The sequence below is a fragment of the Lycium ferocissimum genome, chromosome 8 (genome assembly GCF_029784015.1).
Source record: "Lycium ferocissimum isolate CSIRO_LF1 chromosome 8, AGI_CSIRO_Lferr_CH_V1, whole genome shotgun sequence".
In the NCBI taxonomy this organism is placed as follows: Eukaryota; Viridiplantae; Streptophyta; class Magnoliopsida; order Solanales; family Solanaceae; genus Lycium; species Lycium ferocissimum.
Window position 1 is genome coordinate 33980439 of NC_081349.1, and position 20112 is coordinate 34000550.

The 20112-nt window shown below is 31.4% G+C and overlaps 1 protein-coding gene across 1 annotated transcript; it reads left to right on the forward strand.

The window, feature by feature from the left end:
- The first annotated feature begins 17076 nt into the window (after positions 1–17076).
- On the forward strand, positions 17077–18082 carry LOC132066859 (zinc finger protein ZAT11-like). The gene has a single exon (XM_059460057.1). It carries the CDS (start codon positions 17191–17193, stop codon positions 17692–17694), a length of 504 nt encoding a protein of 167 aa, XP_059316040.1. The 5' UTR covers positions 17077–17190; the 3' UTR covers positions 17695–18082.
- The last annotated feature ends 2030 nt before the right edge of the window (positions 18083–20112 follow it).

A 20112-nucleotide genomic window follows, 5' to 3' on the forward strand; every position in this document is an offset into this window, starting at 1 on the left:
ATATGTTCCTCTTTTCAGTTTATGGCTCTTTTGGGCTTCTACTAGTACTTTTTTTTTTTTCTACATTTGGACTACTAATTTATTTTTTCTTTTGGGGTTTTATTTTCCCTCCGGTACTAAGGCGGCCATGACAATCAAATATTTTTCACTTTATTTGGAATTTTGAAGTTGGAATTGGGGTTGGGGTTGGAGTTGGAGTCGGAGATGAAGTTGTGTTTGATTATAGTTTTTGCCAAGAATATTCGATTGTTTGAATGTATTGAAAGTGAAAACATGATTTTAGATGTTTTCAAATTTCAAATACAACTTCAATTTGTATTTGAAATTTTCATGGTCAGACACAGATTTTCAAATAGAGTGAAAAAGATTTTCATGGCCAAACGGGTAATTTTTCCTTTTGGGCTTTTTTATCTCCTGAATGCTTGGTTTGTTGAACTTACATAACTGACAACCCCTATGCCAAATGGATGCGTACTAATGTTAACTTAAAAGTATAAGATATATGAATTTAAGTTATATATATTGATAGTGTTATGAACTTTTTACATCATCAGTAGAATTTAACTTATTACAACGAACATATTACTTACTATTTAATTAGTAAATTTGTCCGTGCTTCGTACAGTTATAGAAGACTTTATTAAATTTATAATTTACTAAAAGTAATGTAACAAACTATATTTGTGAAATCTAAAGTATTTATTAATTTCTTTTTCATATATAATATAAACTAAACATACAAATTTATAAATTCATCCCTTATGTAAGTTTAAAAACAAAATTAAAAGGAAAACAAATAAAAAATATCACAAACTTTCAGAGATTGAGGAAATTTTGAGAAATCAAAATTAAATCTAAAAATCATTAGATTTTTTTACATTTCATATACAAATTCATGGGGTTCTAATAGTAGAGGAACAGGATTGAAACTTATGTGGATGTTCAAATAAATAAACATCATGAACTTAAACAAGAAAAAACCATATTCACTACAAGAAGTGGAGATACGACGACATTTATTTAGTGGCATTTGAAATAAATGTCGGGAAAAAGGGAATATAAATGTCGTAAAAATAATGACATGTGATACAAAATGTCACAAAACGACGACATTTGGCAAAAAAATGTCGTTAAAATAATGACATTTGACGTAAAATGTCATTAAAACAATGACATTTGATACAAATGTCGAGAATATTATAACATTTGTTTCAAATGTCAGCTTATTAACTATTAGTTACCGACATTTACACCTAATATTCAAAATCTAAATCTTTTTAAATTAAATCACCATTCTTTATTAACTTTAGATTAAAAAATTTATCGGATGCATAAAGTAGTAATTAGATAACATATAACAAATGAACTTGGAACTAAAAATCTGGCTAAATTGTTTGTTTAAGTTTGTCAAATTAAATATACAATTATGATAAAAGAACTATTTAACATTCTACTAATAAGAAAAAAGCTACTGTGTTGAACGTTTGTGTTGTTTAAAAGTAACTAGTAATAGGAGTGTAATATTTTGAAGAATAAGACACTGAATATTTCAAAATTTTCTGTGTATCCATTTCAAGAAGAAGAGCACCTATACATACAAGTGTACTATTTATGAATAAAAGAATAAAACTTATTCCTATACATTTTGTCTCAATTCTATTGGCTGCTGTCTAAATAACTTATTCCTTTACAATGTGAATGATAATGACATGTTCTCGTTGATCAAGACTTGTTCATCCAATGGCTATTATCATTTTGTCAACTTTGTGTGGCTAGGATTCATTTTATAAGGAATCTTGATATTCTTGATATTCCTCGTATACAACCGTGTATACTCCTTTAGTATTGGACCAGATTTAACAGGCCCAAAGCATTCTTTATTCAGCATTTGGCCCATTGTTTCATTTAACCAATTTGGCCCATTTCTTGTCTTTATTCCACACAAGTCTTCGATGTTGACTTCTTCCTTCTTCCTTCATGGGACTACTGCTTTCTCTTTCAATCCTCCGTTGAAACTCGAATCATCTTCTTCAGCTTTTCCATTGAAGAAGATGATGATGATGATGCGTACGATCCTACATAACTGTTCAAATTGGAGGGATAAGAAGTGACCCCCAATTTGCAAAGAAGGTGATGGTGAGAGGGACCAGAAACGATTTTGTGAAAATGTCGGCTAATTGATCTTTGGACGGAACAAAAGAAAGAGAGATCAATCGGTAAGTATTGTTGCACGACAAAATGGCGATCGAAGCTCGACATCTTGGTTCGTTCATGGAAGACGAGGTTTCGTGCAATGTCGATGGCGCTGTTTGTTATCAAGTGGCCCAGGAATCGGAATAGGTGAGGAATTGTGGATACGAGAGTAACTGGTTAACAGTTGCGATTTTGTAACCGATTTCATATCGGCCAGGTATTCGACTTCAGCGGAGGAAAGTGAGATTGAATCTTGTTTCTTGGATTTCCAAGAGATGGGAGATCCACCCAAGCTGACAAAGAACCCACTTATAGCCGTGTAGCGTGTCTCGACAGTAGCCCCAATCCAGCGTCGCAATATGCGATGGAAAAGGTCGGAGAAGCATTGAGGAAGATACCTTGGGAAGAGGAAACTTTTTCGAGTACCTTATAACTGCTTAAACGACGTTAAATGATCCATACTAGGTTCTTTGCATAAATTGACTCAAATTTAATACAGCAAACGACAAATCGAAACTAGTGTTGGTCAAATAGTTTAATTTTCGACGAGATGTCTATAGATTGTAGGATCGATAATAGTTCCACGAATGCTACGAGTAATTTGGTGATGGATCCATTGGTGAAGAAGCGACCCCAAAAAGAGAGACATCAAACTTCTTCAGAAGTTCAATTATTTCTTTGACCGATTATCATTCCTTGATCTTTTTCTTAGAATCTCCATTCTGAAAATAATGAATTGCCCCAAGATCCTTAATTTTGAACTCTGAGTTAAGAAAGACCTTGAGAGTATCAATTTCTGTATGATGACCTTGAGAGTATCAATTTTACGTATGATCATTTCCTGTAATAAGAATGTCATCTACATAGACTGCCACTATAGAAATCAGTGAACCTGTATTCTTAAAGAATAAGGAATAATCATTTAAAGATGCTGAATATCCTTTAAAACTTAATGCCCTTGCAAGCTTGGCATACCGTTTGCACTGAGGCCCGCTTTAATCCGTATAGGGATTTCTTGAGTTTGCACTAAATTAGACTTAGGAGGGATCAAACCGATAGGAATTTCATGTACACTTCCTCTTTAAATCACGCTGCAGAATGCATTGTTAACATCATTGTAAAACTTCCCACTTTTCTTATTTGTAATGGTCAACAAACACACGATAGTGGTCATCTTCACTTCGGGAAAAGGTTTCATTGAAATCGGCCCTTACGCTTTTGAATATCCCCTCTAATGACCAATCTTGTTTTTAGTCTTTCAATGGTTCCATCTGCGTATTGTTTAACCTTGTAAACCCGTTTTACAAGGAGTGCATACCTCCACGGAAGAGGAACCACATCCCAAGTGTGGTTCACTTGTAATGTCTCTATTTCATCCTCCATAGCTTTTATCCAACCTGGATGCTTGCAAGCTTGAGAAAACCCTCTAGGTTATGTGATTTTTAAAGTAGAATGAATAATAGTTTGGTTAAGTTTGGATAGTGCATGGAAAGAAAGGGTGGTAGGATTTGTTGGGTTAGCAAAACAGGATTCTGTCACATCACTGAGGAAGATGTTACTACAAAAGTAATCATGAAGGTGTGCAGGAAGCACTCCTTTATTAGCCCTTTCAGATTTCCTTGTAGGTTCTTGGTGTGTTATAATGTTGGGTGAGGAGGGAAGAGTTGGTGAGGATGAATCAGACGTAGTTCCAGGACTGGATGCGGCATCAGTAGGAGGAAAGTGTATAAGAGAAGATGATGGAGTAGATATGTCACTAAAGTTGATAGAGGGAGATGATGAGGTGTTGGGAGTAGAAATAGGAGTACTGGGATGAGATTCATTGAGTGGAACTTGGGTAGGATCATGGTCGAGGAAAAGGGATATTCTGAGAAATTGGGATTTGATGCTGGATTGAAACAAAAGGGAAATGTGTTTCATGGAACCTCACATCCCTAAATATCACTATCTTCTTGGTTTGCAAGTCTAAAACTTTGTATCCCTTTTGATGTAGAGGATATCCCAGTAAAACACAGGCCCTAGCCCTTTCATCAAATTTGCTTCTTCCTTGTAATAGAGTAGAAATATAGCACAAATAACCAAAACTTTTCAAGTGTTTATAGTCAGGTTCTCTGTGAAAAAGCAGTTCATAAAGAGTTTTTCCTTGAAGGACCTTAGATGGTATCCTGTTTATGATATAAGTTGTTGTTAATATGCACTCACCCCAGTAAGAAATGGGAATGTTGGAATGAAACATTAGACTTCTTGCAATTTCCAAGAGATGTCTATGTTTTCTTTCAACAATCCCATTTTGTTGGGGTGTTCAACCTGAAAGGCGATGAATAATACCACGAGAATCGAGGAATCTTTAACCTTTGCGTTCCCTTCCCCAATTCTAAAGCATTATCAGACCTTATCTTCTTGACTTTTACATTAAATTGTCTCTCAACCATGACAAGAAAACTTTTGAGTACTGGAAATGCATTACATTTAGTACTTAATAGAAAGGTCCAGGTCCCTCTAGTATAATCATCCACTATTGTCAAAAAATACTTGTAACCATTATATGTGCTAGACTTGTAAGGACCCATGTATCTATATGTATAAGTTCAAACATCCCTTTAGTCTTAATAGTACTGAGTGGAAAAGGAAGTTTAGTCTGCTTTACTTTAGGGCAAACATCTCAAACAAGATCAGGAATAGAGTCACAATGAAGGAAATTTAAATATTTCGATGTTTTGAAAAGGGGATACTGACACCTGCACGAAAGTTTTACATCAGACAAAGCTTTAACATGTGCACAAATAGGAATAGAAACAGACTCAGAACTGGAATTTCTTCCTTTTGGAATAGAAAATGCATTGACTAAACTCCTAGACTTAGTGATAGTAGATTGTAGTAGATAAAGTCCTCTCCTTGCTTCACCAAAAACTTGTGGACTCTTCATTAAATGGCCCTACATTAGACATCCAACAGATGTAAACTTAAGGTCACGGTTGAGTTGAACACATAACTTATGCACAGATAATAAGTTATACTTAAAATTTGGTACATGGAGGACATCAGTCAAAATAAGGTTTGGTAGAATAGGTACACACCCTGTGTGAGTCACATTTACCTTGAAAGAGTTAGGTAAGCTTATGTTTAAAGGCAGTGGGAGTGGAATGAGAAATATGAAAGAATCAGGATTAAAGCACATGTGATTTGTAGCCCCTGAATCAATAATCCAAGTGCTAGTTTCTAATTTACCCAAAACCTGATCAGAGTATTTTAGAATAGTACCAGCTATAGCATTAGCATTAATGCTTATTTTTCCTGATTTTGCCTGTTTGTATAAGGTCATCATCTACGAGATTTGTTCTTCGAATTATTGTAAAAGGTTGTTATTGATCTCGAGTTATCACCGATTGTGTGTACTCCCCTCTACATTCTTTGTTGCATTGCCTTTAGCTTCTCCTTTAGTGAACTCAAAATCATCTGGGAATCCATGTAACCTATAACAATCATCTATTGTGTGTCCTGTCTTTCCACAATGAGTACAACTTACATTGGGATTGTATTTCTTTTTCCCTTTGAACTTTTGCTGAGGTTTAACAAACCTCTGAAAAGAATTGTGAAACTTAGGTCCTGGATTTCCTGTTTTGACTGGTTGATTTTTGTATTTCTGAGGTCCCTTTCCCTGTGCTGCTGACATGAAAGCCCTGACTTCAGACATTAGTTGATCATTGGTTTGCTTTGCTTGTATGGCACTCTATCCAGTAGCCATAAAAGATGTAGAATCAGAGGAAATCTGGGCATTTGCATATATCTCTCTTTGGTTCTCATCTTGTAAAAGAAGAGAATATGCAGTGTCCATACTAGGTAGTGGGTTCATCATAATGATGTTTCCTCTAGCTTGTGTATAAACATCATTCAAACCCATTAAAAACTGGATTAACCTCTGATCCTCTAGGGACTTTGTTAGCTTTTCCTTTCCTTCACACACACATATACACATGAGCAGTAGGTAATGACATTAATAGCATCTAATTCATCCCAGGGTCTTTTGAGTTTAGTGAAGTATCCTGCAATGTCATTGTTACCTTGCACTAAACCTGTTAGCTCCTTTTGTAAGTGGTATAGTTTGGCACCATTGGACTTCCCAAACCTTTGTTCTAAACTGTCCCAAAGTTCCTTAGAAGTTTTGGAACTCATTACACTGTCAGCAATATTTTTTGTAAGTGCATTTGAAATCCAGCATATGACCATATCATTAACACAACTCCATTGTTCATAATCTGTGGACTTTGGATCTAGAGCTTTACATTTTGTTGATGAAACCAAGTTTCCTTTTGGTACGATAAGGATAGGAGAATAGATCTCCTCCAACTTGGGTAGCCTCTTCCATCAAATATAGTGTTGACTAGAGACATATCAGGTGAGTCTGAATTGCTAAGGTGATAAGGGTGATTGTTTTCATATGTGATTGCCTTCTCAACACTAGCTGATTCCATATTTGTTGTTTCAGGCATATTGATTTGATTTGATGAAGATGATTTTGATTTTTGATCTGGATCGAGCTTTAAATCTGCTCTGATACCATGTAATATTTTGAACAAAGACAGAATATTTAATTTTAAATATGTATCCGTTTGAAGAGAAAGCACTATATATACAAGTGTACTATTTATGAATAAAAGAATAAAACTTATTCCTATACATTTTGTCTCAATTCTATTGGCTGCTATCTAACTAACTTATTCCTTTACAATGTGAATGATAATGACATGTTCTTGATGATCAAGACTTGTTCATCCAATGGCTATTATCATTTTGTCAACTTTGTGTGGCTAGGATTCATTTTATAAGGAATCTTGATATTCTTGATATTCCTCGTATACAACCGTGTATACTCCTTTAGTATTGGACAGGATTAATGGCTCAAACATTCTTTGTCGACATTTGGCCCATTGTTTCATTTAACCAATTTGGCCCATTTCTTGTCTTTATTCCACACAAGTCTTCGATATTGACTTCTTCCTTCTTCCTTCAATTAGACTCTCTTTCTCTTTCAATCCTCCATTGAAACTCTGAATCATCTTCTTCCTTTTCCATTGAAGAAGATGATGATGATGATGCATGCAATCCTACAAGGAGCAGTTTATTTTTTATTTTATTTTGTTCTATGTATTTTAATAAGAGAGTTTCTTTTTCATTTGTACCCAAACTTTCCCCCCCAAAATTAAAAAACCCCTAAAGTATCTCCCCCTAAAGTTTCTTTTTTTATTTACTTTTCTTTTGTAGGTTTTTACAAATTGGAGTTCCCGAAAGAGATGAACTGAATAATATGGTTGTTGCATTGAATCATATTTTTTCGTGGATGAGAAGGTGATCCTCTATCATGTGGGCTTTAGGATTCACATTGAATTTTTAAATCTATATATTTTACTTTTTAAATTGTACATTGAATTTTGAGATCTAGAGTATTTGACTATTTGGCCTTAATTGATTTCAGGTAATCTTCAATTCTATTTTCTATGTTAAGGACCATGTAATAATTTGATTCTTGTGTGGTTGAAAAAATAGGTGGGCTTCTCGGAGTTTGATTCTGCTAATTTTATTTAACCATATTTTTCTAACTTCTAACATACACCTTTATGTTTGATTTACTGTCAGAGACCTTGTTTTCATCTTCAATATGCAAACATTAGAGTCCAGCAGAGAAGTCTTCGTTTTCATAGAGATTCCAGTTGCTGCTTTGTATGAAGGCTCGCCAAGTGACTATCAAATAATCTGTATTCTTGTAGTCACTAGTCAACATTAGAATTTAATTGTAGTTAGCATTCTTAGCATGACGGGAGAAAATTTTGTATTTCTTGAGAACCATTTAGTAATGGTGTTGTTATAATATTTATAAAAATGTAGTGTGTTGAAGTGAATCTTTTTTTTTAATTCAGAATTGTTTTGGAGTGTATGATTTGTATATCGAAATTATATGAATGATTATGGTATTAGATTAGATTTTCTTAGTATATAAAAATGAAAAAAAAAAGGTACTGACTAGTGATGATTTTCTGACATTTCCGTTTATGTATAGCAAGGATGGGTGTGATTTGCTCACATTTCATTATCTGTAGCAATTTAATTGAGTTAAAACTCAAAACAGGTGACATTTAATAAAAGTCGTATATAAATGTCACTAACTTAATGCCGACATTAATCTAAATGTTGGAAAACTTAATGTGACATTTTAATAATGTCGTAAATCGTCTACCAACATTAATATAAATGTCCGAAAATTCCCAGCATACAAATATACGACATTTGTACTAAGTGTAAAATAAATGTCGCTAAGTGATTTTGCGACACTTATGGGTCTTATTACGACATTTATAAAATGCTGTTGTAGGCCTAATTTCTTGTAGTGATTGTTGTCTCCTATCTACAACAGTATATCATAAACCCCAAATTGACTGCAATATTTTTACAAACAATTGTTACTATAGTTGTTCTATATCAAGGAATTTTCTCATCAATCTAGTACTACCTTCTCCCTTCTCTTCTCTTCTCTTCTCTTCGCTTCTTGACCCGTCGTTTAAAGTTTCATTAATCTAAAAATTTCACCCATGCCTCTAAAACACAAGGTAAATGGTAAGTCTTCTTTTGTCTCTTTATATATATAACTATCTGAATAGCAGAAAACCAAAACTTCAGTAAATAAGCATTATTGTTGCCATCACCGTTGCTTAATTCAATAGTGATAGTTGGTTGTGTGTACAACACTAAATTATACTCCGCATGATTAAAATCTTTACCTTTTATATTTTCATCATTTGATGCATTCAATTTCCATTAACTCACCAGAGTGCACGACTGCAACATTATAAAAAAAAATTATACGTTTACAATCATTAGCACATTAAAAAAAATTAACAAAAAACTGACAAAACACTCTTTTATTTTGACAAAAAACAATATAGAGAGCCAAAACAGTATCATAAGAATGCTCACATGGAATAAAAGAAAAAACAAATTAAGAAATGACGAATTCATTATCTGTATAAGAGATAAAATAAGGATTTCATCACCCAAATATATATATGATACAATAGGTTTTCTTTTCTTTTTATCTTTAAAATAACAACACGGACTTCTAAAATGATAACTCATTATATTTCATAGTCATTGAGTCGTAGTTTTACTTGTATTAGCCAAGAAACGTTAGTTTATATTGCTTCCAAATAATTATTTTAAAATGAATAGCGCAAGAATATAATTAAAGGAGTAAAATGGGAAGAAATGTTAGTATACAAATTAAAATTACGGGGGAAGGAGAGAGGTTGAATAATAATGAAAGGAAATGACAAAAGAAGGACGAAAAAGATAAATATATTGAGAAGACAACATTACCAAAAGTAGGTTGTTAATTATGTGATGATCATCTTAATCTTGTTGTCTAGTACCCAGGAAATTTTTGTGCTTCATATGTGCTTGTTTCCTCTTTTTTTCCCACAAGCCATTATATAGTCCACCTCTAAACTCAGAAATCACGAATCTTCATTTTTATAACTCCACAATAGTTAATGGTTTATTATAATTAAAGCTATAATAAAGCCTCTGTCCGTTTCTTTCCTATTGTAACCTCTCTACCATTTATATATATGTGACTTTGAGTTGATCATAAGCCGCAAGATCTCCCAGTCAGTTACGTATTTATGATCAATTTTCTTTACAAAAGACTGATCATGGTGATCATCTCCGTTAGTATTGCTAAGAGAAGATATAGCAACGTGGGGAGTGGAAAAGGTGGAAGAACACATAAATGCATATTAAGATATCTATTAAAGAAGACAAAAGTGGGAGGTGAAAAGTTGATTGATTGAATTGAAAGAGTTTTTGGGCTATTAAAAATAAAAATAAATAGATAAATGAAGGGGAAAATGTCAAAAAAAGGAGAAAAAAGATAAATGGCTTTAACGAAAATAAAAGATATCACATCCATTATAAATGCCTTTCTTTATATTATATATAGATTTATTGTAACGAATCAATGCTATTAAATGGAATTACTCATGACTACTTTTTAAGTTATCTGATTGTGTAAGTATCTTTTTATATTTTCAGTGCGTAAAACTTTGAACTTTAAATATGTACACATAGTTTCACATTGTTTAAATACATATATGTATGTAAGAGTTTGTCAAATTTTCCAGCGTACGCCACAACGCCTAAGTATATTTAAATTGGTCAACAAAGTATTATATTTGTAGAATTATGAACACATTCTAGACTTTAATTTCTCCATTGGTATAGCTACCAAATTGAAGTTTGCAACACTCATTTAAGAAATTACTACTATTACTTTTCTCGTCCAATTTTCAAAGTCTTTATCTTGCCAAAAATATTTTTCTTATGTGCCCTAAATCACATTCTAGAAAAGATATATCTGCATTACCATTATAAATTTTGTTTATATTATTAGTGTATTTTGACCTATTATAGAATATTACTTTTTCTTTTAGATTATCAATTAATTTTATATAGAGAATCATCTGTATTTACTAAAAATGATTTGTTGGTGTAATTTTTTTTTTTTTTTTAAATAACATTGGTGGGGCATCAAATTTATATTCAGAAAGAAATCTACTCTTTTTATTTTGAACCAAAACACAATCTTCAAAGACATTTATAGTAATTGCCCACCCCCCACACACTAAAATTGCTGGGAAGTAAGGAAAATCCATGATCGAATATGACTTTTCTTTCTTTTGTGTCGTAATTGAGCTTGTCAAGTATATCACGATTCATGTATATATTGACAAATAAATATTTATACACGTAAGAATGTTCATCGAGAAACCTTGAAAAATATACGATGTGTCTTGTCATAAAATCAGTGGTAGTCATAACTCCCCACTCTTTGGAGCAGCTATTGAAGTCCATTAACCATTTGATATCAAGTCAAAGAATCTTTACCTCATAAGTATAACATTGAACTAACTTAACAAAAATTAAGAAAAGGACCATATCTATTCTATGATTTGCACAATATGACTGACTTTAAGGTGAACATATCTTTGACTTCCAAGCTGATTGATGTTGTGTGTACTAGCAAGTCATGGCCGAGATTAAAATCTTTATTTATGCTCCGTGTTTATACTAAATTATATTAATTTATTATAATTAAGTAATAAAATGAGGTAAACATCCAAGAATATGGCCTAGTATTGCCTAAGTCTTGACAAATGTGAAGTCAGAATTTAAACTATATATATTCTAAATTCTAGGATGGCTATGTACATCAGGTGTTAGTAACTCGATTTGATATGTTTTCAAACATATTTAGTGAATTTCTTAATACAAATACAGTATATGGATTAAAGTTATTGGGCTTTCCCGAACCCGTACATAACCTTCTATTTCCACCCCTAAAATTTTGGTGAGGCTTCGGTGGACTGATCGTTGTGCCGGCGTAAGAAGTATCCAACAGAATAGTCGAGGTGTTCGCTAGCTGACACGGACACCACCTTTAATTTAGGGATAAGGCATCATTACCCCCCTCACCTAGTAGCGTTTTTGCTACGACACACCTTACCTAATGTTTGGTCCTATCACCCCCTTAAACTATTTAAAACCGTAATATTTTACCCCCCTAAACGCCGATACCCACTCTCATATGGGAGAGTGACATTTACACTCTCCTTGCGTGTCATGTGCATTTATTTTTATTTTTTTAATATTCTGATTTTTCTTTTAAAAAATTTATCAATTTTTAAGAATAAAAAAATAAAAAATTAAAAAACTGATTTTTCTTTTACAAAATTTATTTTTAAAACCCGTTTTAAAAATAAAAAAAAAGTGAATTAAAAAAGCTGATTTTTCTTTAAAATATGGAAAAATGGATTTGTTAATAATATGGAAAGCTTGATTATTTTTTTTAAAATGTCTTAAAAGATCTTGATTTTCATGATTTCATTTTCTTAGGACACTTTTATTTTTCAAATAAAATCCGGAAAAAGTGTTTTTCTTGTCAAAATTTGAAAAAAAAACTGATTTTTTATAAAATTTTGAAAAAAATAATTATTTTTTAAAATGTGAAAAACTATATTTATATTCATATTTTAAGAAAATACAAATTTTTAAGAAAAAATTAAGTTTTTCCGTTTTTATGTTTCTCACTCTCTCAAAGAAATAAACACACTCTCCTTGCCACATCGAAGATTTAGGGGTAAAATATTACGGTTTTAAATAGTTTAGGGGGTGATAGGACCAAACATTAGGTAAGGTGTGTCGTAAGAAAAAACGCTACTAGGTGAGGGGGGTAATGATGCCTTATCCCTAAAATTTAAACATCAAGTACGTGTAAATATTTTTAGGATATATAGTCTCTAGTACACAAAGAAAGCTTCCTCCCTTTTTTTTTTTTTTTTTTTTTTTGGTTATCCGGTATTCGGTACTCGCATTGGGTCCAAATTACAGTTGAATCCGCAGCTAAAAATCTTACATTGGGGGGTAAAACACTCGCTAACAAAAATGATTTCATACTCAAAATTCAAACCCAAAACCCTTTAATTAAGATGAAGGAATATATACTTACCACTTCACCACAACCTTTGCCCTCTTCACCTTGTTGATGAGATGTAAGTAGAAAAAAATGTGTAGGGGTGACATATTGATGCAATGACTCTGGCTCCGCACTGTTTTATCGTTTTTGTTCTTCCTAATGCTTGTAATTAATTCAAATCACAAGAAAATAATTTTGTCAAATTTATTACATTCTCCATCCCAATTTAGCTGTCATATTTTTTTCTTGACAGTCAAACTAGGTTAATTTTGATCAACAATTTGATATTTTGATATGTATTTTTCATCATACTAACATGAGAATAGTTTCAACTTGTAGTACTTTTCATATAGTTTTTAATATTTAAATTTTAAAATATTGGAATTAATCTAATTCAATTTAGCATGGACGATTGGTGAAATTGACTCTCAAGGAGCGAAATATGACTAACTAATTTGAGATGAAATGCGAGTATCCGCTAAACATGAGATTAAGGTGACGAGGGGTGACATTTGCAATACAAAAGTCGTATCTTAATTTTATTTAATCTTCACAAAAAGTCAGAAATTATTATATGGGGAGCATTAATGTCAAATTGAAACAATGCGTCGAGTGTGCTTTTCAACAATTAATGGCGTTGAAATAATTAAATCTGCCGAGAAACAAGACATTTTTCAGGTCTTGGTTCGTATAAGAAAAATTGGCAATCCCTTGATTGGATATTTCTTATATACACCATTGTAAACCAATGGGGAAAGCCAAAAAAAAAAAAAAGGAAAAAAAAAAAAAAAAAACAGCCTCCTTCGTAAGATACGGATTCATGATTTCATTGTTTTGAATTCAAACTAAGCTCTAAATTATTTGAAAATATTGGTTTAGAACTATACGCACATATATTACTAGTGTAAAATAATTTTTACTCTATCGATTACTTAAACGATAATTATACGTAATTGTTCACAGTTGGATCAATAACTTAGATACCAGGTACGTTACTTATTATAACATGTTTAAAATATATTGATAATGCAAAAAGATTCTCATTAATGAATATGAAATAAATCTAGAGAAAAAAGTCTTGTTGATGATCAAAACTTAAGCATGCTTGCATCCAAGTCAATGTCACATAGGAATGGCTAAATAGAGATAACTATTTCTAAGTTGCTTCTTGAAGAACCAAAAATACAATTCATAAAGTTGAAACGTATATCATGTGTTTATTTGACTAACTCCATAATTTGGATCTAATCTAATTTCTAAGCATACGACAACTAAAAAAACCTACGACAATGACTTGTTCTTTTTCTAAGTACACATTAAGTGACGACTTAATCAATAGACTATGCTTTTAATGTGATCACTATTATTAGTCAAAGCACTTAAAAATCACACAAATACGTTCTTCCAACTACTTTTGGCTAAAAAAAAAGGATGAAACATTCAAATTCAAGCAAGTTGAATAATAGCATATTGTGTGAAAGCGAGTGTGTAACGCAGAGCAATACCTTTCCTACTATGTAATAATGTCTTATGTCGCCCTGATACATTTTTATTTCTATGCGTCAAATACGTGAATATTTTTTTAAAGCTGTTTTGTGGCGGTGAAATTTTTGAATTCGAGACCTCTTGCCTGTTTTAATATATCGAATTGCGTGATCACCTTATCTGAAAACATGTATTTCTTACAACGGTAGAGCTTTGAAGCTCGGGTACGTGTCGGCCTAACTCAATAGCTTTTGCTCAAACGATTATGTACTTGTGTTAGGAAGTTCTTGAAATATATACAAATATTAAATTTAGAACCCAGTTATTACCACTTGAAGTCTGTCTTTCTAAAATTCATAACCCGCAAAGTTGAAATCATAGCTCCACCTCTGCTTTGGTATGTGAACTTGATTTATTTCATGGGTCAAACACGTGCTTTTTTTATTTTATTTTTTGTGACAGTAAAATTTCAATCCAGACCTCTTGCCTGATTTAATACGATATTTAATCGTTTAATTATCCCATAAAGAAAAAGTTAAACCGTTAGAAATAACATACTTTCAATTAGTAGCTAAGTATATATATGCATGCATGTCTTCAACATGTCGACATAATTTTTCAAGTTTCCTTAGATAATGTATATATCCTCTTCCAAACCTATGAAAAGGTACTTACAGAATATATTATGCATAATATAGGAATTAACAGATCGATAATTAAGAAATGAAGATTTATTTGAAAATGTATATTTAATTACATCACTGCACGCAAGCGAGTGCATCATAATAGTTGACTATATGTGTTCAATCCAATTCTAATCCTTCTAGTATTATCAAAATAAGGAGAATAATACGACTTACATTTTATTTTATTTTAAAAAAAAAAAAACTATTATTATAGTAATCCATCTCAGTACGGCAAGTACATGAACAAGTACGGATAACTACCCCAATTTTTAATTATATATACACAATAATTTTGCTGATTTAAAGTAAAAATAATTAAAAATGCATGAAAAGGCTCCATAAGAGCTTCATCACCAAAATATTGTTAGCACTTACGGTATTTGTTTGCAATATTTTAATTAATGTCAACAAGTATCATATACAAAAAATCTATGAGCGGCATTAAACAACCTAAGTCAAATATATTTATTACACACAGTAAAAATTTACCCATTGACGCAGTATTTATACTTAATTATATTAATATATTGTGATTAATCATAACATAAAATATAAATATGTATAAATTAATTATGATTTAGTGATGGATCAAAATATATATATGAAGACATGTGTCATGTACTCATTACACAAACTTGATATAAATACCGAGTATAGATAAATTGTTATCATTCAAAATATATAACAGCCACGCAATAATAGCTCTAACACATGTCCCCATGTAATTGATGTGCTTAATTATGATTAATTGATTATAAAATAATAAGCCCTTACCGACCCCCAAGAGATGATTTAGTGACAAGTGATTAGACTTATCAACTTTTATTTATTTTATTAATTTATCCAAGTAACTGATGAAACTGGCCAGGAGGGAAAGGACCAAAAGAAATATTCTAGAAGAATGAAAGTGCCACGAATTTACATTAATATTAATGGCCAGTCACGACTCACGACCTTTATAACATACACTAGTATAGTTGATAACATAAATTTTTAATGAACATTTTAATAATTCTAAAATCATGTACAAAATTTGAATTAATCGGACATATTCAATTGAAAGGAACTTAAAGGGCTGAAGTGATTTCTACCAAGAGGTTATTATTTTCAGGTTTCGAAAATAAATTTCGATTATGGATGGAGAAATTCCAATCATACAAATTGGTACTCCATATAATAAGATAATGAATACATTCTCAGCAATTTATTTGTGAATCATAAATAAGCTTTTAAACAAACACAAGACTAGTATTCACTTTTCAGCATGTTCACATGGGGTCAATACATTCAAAAGAGAAAAGTTTTAGCTACGATGGTACTAGTAGATTAGTTTTTTTCTTTTTTGGTCGAGGTATACTAGATGAGTAGTAGTTATAAATAAAGAAAATAATACTTGTAGTTTTTGAGAAGTCATACAGTCATGTTGCCTACTCCATGATGGCTCACCAAATTCACACTTCCAATTGCCCAAAAGACAACAATTATTCAAATTAGCAAATTTTCTATCCGTTTGCACCTACTTCCATCTAAATACACATCCATTTCTAGATAACAACAAAAAATTTAAAAAGGATAAATCGTTTTAATATTAGCATAATTACTTCCATATCATGGGTCTAAATTTTCTTTTTTGTTTTATTAAATCAATCAACTTTGTAGCTAAATGATGAGTTGCGATATATACACATGATGCAATAACCCTTTCCATTCAAAATAAACTGCTACAACTTGGCCAAACGCTTTTAGAATAGTTGTTTTGGTCTCTATATTTGAACTTGTTATATATTATAACATAATATTATATTAAGTTGATAATGTAAAAAAGTTTTCCACTATCAGTGCGTATATAAAATGTTTAACTAAAATCCACCGTAGTGTAAAAAACTCATATTATTAGATTACTTTTATATTTTATAACAGATAATATGTCTTATTTAAAAGATTATAAATCCATTTTTTATGAGGGTTACATGTAGATATTTTTTAGGTAACCTGATAATATAAAATTTTCTTTATGCCTGTTGTGTATATAAATTAAACGCTGAGCTAACTAGTCCAAACAAAATAGATCTTACTTAATCCACAAGAAATTAAATGTCTCCAATTTGGTCATAACAAAAAAGTCAACTACTCATAGTCAAACTACCCAACTAGCAACCCTTATAAATAACCTAACCCCCATGAGATCCTCATTTTCATTCTTTCTTCTCCAACCAAATCTGAAATTAAACCAAACTCTCCCTTTTCACAGCCAAATTCAACCAAAAAACAAAACATCCCATTTCTCAAACATTACAAGAAATCATGGTAGTTCTACCAATAAAGAGAGAAAGAGAAGGTGAATGTAAAACCACAACCACCATGGCAAATTACTTGATGTTGCTCTCACACCAAGAAAATCATTTTGACGCGATCACAAACAGTTCTCCTGATCGTGTTTTTGAGTGCAAAACTTGCAATAGACAATTTTCTTCATTTCAAGCGCTTGGCGGTCATCGAGCAAGTCACAAGAAGCCAAGATTAATGGGAGAATTGAACTTTCAATTGCCAATTTCTTCTCCTAAACCAAAAACACATGAGTGTTCCATTTGTGGGGTTGAATTTCCTATAGGACAAGCTTTAGGTGGACATATGAGAAGGCATAGAGGTAATATGACTGAAAATAATAATATTCAAGTTCCTCATGTTGTGAAGAAATTAAAAAGTACTCCAAGAGTTTTGTGTTTGGATTTGAACTTGACTCCATTGGAGAATGACTTAGAGTTCAAGATGAAGAAGCAAGCTCCAGTAGTTGATTTCTTCTTGTGATAATTGAATAGACTGGACAAATAAATCCTATCTAGAGCCTAAGTCCTTTTTTATCTTTTTTCTTTTTTTTTTTTTTTTCTTTTTCTTTTTATGGATCATGTTCTAGATAAGGATTTTTATTTGTTTATTTGATTGGAGCTACGATTGGTGAAGGATTGTTAGTTGAACATTCTTTGCCAAAAAAATTATACTGTATATATATACACTTTTTATATATATTTATTAAATCTTCAATGCACTCAGCGAAATTTCTTGTATAGGAGTCTTATCTTGTGGATACTTTCTATTGAATGATAGGGATTTATTTTTTCATTTATACTTTCAACTTGGGCAAGTAGAATATTTTTTTTTACCTTGGGCAAGTAGATCGAACATCAATAACTTTCAATCAGTTCTTTTGGTATCGATTTTTTCATTTTCCTATTTCCATTCATTAGTTTGCTCGCTTGTTTACATAAATGGATTGAAAAAAAAGGAGAGAAACACAGTCGTACATTAGAAAGAAACTAGTATATATGTTTCAAATTAACTAAACCTAGCATGTAGTATTGGACATAGTTTATACTCTCTTTTTGTTCCATTTTATGTGAAACGTTTGCTTGAGTACGGAAGTTAGAACTTAACGAAGACTTATTTTTGTCAAATTCTTTATTGTAATTCTAAACGATTATTAACGTGAGTTTTAGGTGACAATTTGGAATGACCTCTGCAATATGAAAGTCGTACCTTTTATTTAATCTTCTTAAAGGTCAATAATTATTAAATGAGGAGTAATTTGTCAATTTTTTTGCAATTAATAAGTCTGCCAAGAAATTATAGGCATTTTCTAGGTCCTGGAGAAGCTGTTCATAGAAAAAATCAGCCAAATGACGAACTGGACGAATTCAGTGTTTACTTAGAAATTTCGCCAATTATCCCTTTTTGGAACAACTATTAAATGACCCTATTTTTATTTCTTTTGTAACTTATGGATCTTTTAGACTACGGTCTAAATATCTGTGTTGAGAAAACTGAAAATTTTATGGAAAAAAAAAAAAAGTTAGAACATAGTCTAAAATTTTGTAAGTTACTGACTTAAAATGCCCGAGGCCGAGCAATATATGAACAAATATTACCCCCTGAATCTAAGGTTGTCCGAAAGGATATTTTCTTAAGAACTATTTTGCATAATTTTTTAAAATTAAGGACAAAATCTTAATCATAGCCTAAAAAGGGGCATTTACGTAAATCAGTCAATTTTTCAACTATAAAACTGGCAACTACAGTACTTGGACTTTCAAATTAAATCAATGTAAATATCTATTAAACCTACGACAATGACTTGTCCTTTTGATAAGTACATATTCAGAGTGACGACTTAATGAATAGATAGGGTTTGCTCTTGCTGTTATCACTATTATTAGTCAAGGCACTTTAATTATTTGATGAAAAATCACACAACTTCTTCCAACTAACTTTTTGGCTAAATTCTAATAATTGAATTAAGCAAGTTGAATTAAGCAAGTTGAAATTTACAATAATATATGTACGATCGTGGAACCCATACAGCTATATATATCTTTCTTACTCACTAAGGAAGAAACTGTTGTACACAATTGCACGGAGTGACAATTCAAAACATAATTAAGGTTTACTATGGAGGTGTGAGTTATAGTATAAACATTTATTAACATCTGCAGATTTTGAATTATCTAATTATATTCTGTCATTAATATATAAATGTTACCTCACTTTTGGCATGATTTATCTTCATGGGTTAAACACGTGAAATATTTTTTTCTATGACGATAAGATTTGAACTCATGACCTCTTTGCATTTTATAATAAACTTGTATATTAGAAAGAGTACATTTCTAAATATCTAATTATATCACTCTTTAACAATACATAATTTCTCAAGAAATCTTTTAATTATATAATTATGTTATCTTAGTAACAGTGATGGAAAGAAACTTTTATCAGTAATAATAATTTCAGTTACTTTCAGTTAAATAAAACATAAAAATATGCACCACTACAAAAACAATTAAAAAAAGGAAGAGTTGCTTGAAAATGTATGTTTAAATTTAGTAACATCACTACTCGCAATGGATGGCATCATATTATATGTTGACAAGCCGCCTAATAGCTGTGCAATTTATATTTTATTGTTAAAATCACCCTACTAATTCAATATATACCAATGTACCTATCCAATAAAGCTGGCTCCATTCAATCCTATACTAATTAATCCTTCTAGTATTATCAAAGTAATTTTTAGAATAATATATGACTCTTCCATTAAAAAAAGGGAAAAGGGTCAAAAATACCTCTCTACTTTGGAAAAAGAAAAAATATCATAAAGCTTATTTTGGGTCAAAAATATCATACTTTATCCTTTAAAGTTTTCAAATACACCTTGTCTTGATGGAAATTATC

Coding starts and splice junctions, on each gene's coding strand:
- LOC132066859 (XM_059460057.1), top strand. CDS start 17,191: ATGGTAGTTCTACCAATAAAGAGAGAAAGAGAAGGTGAATGTAAAACC.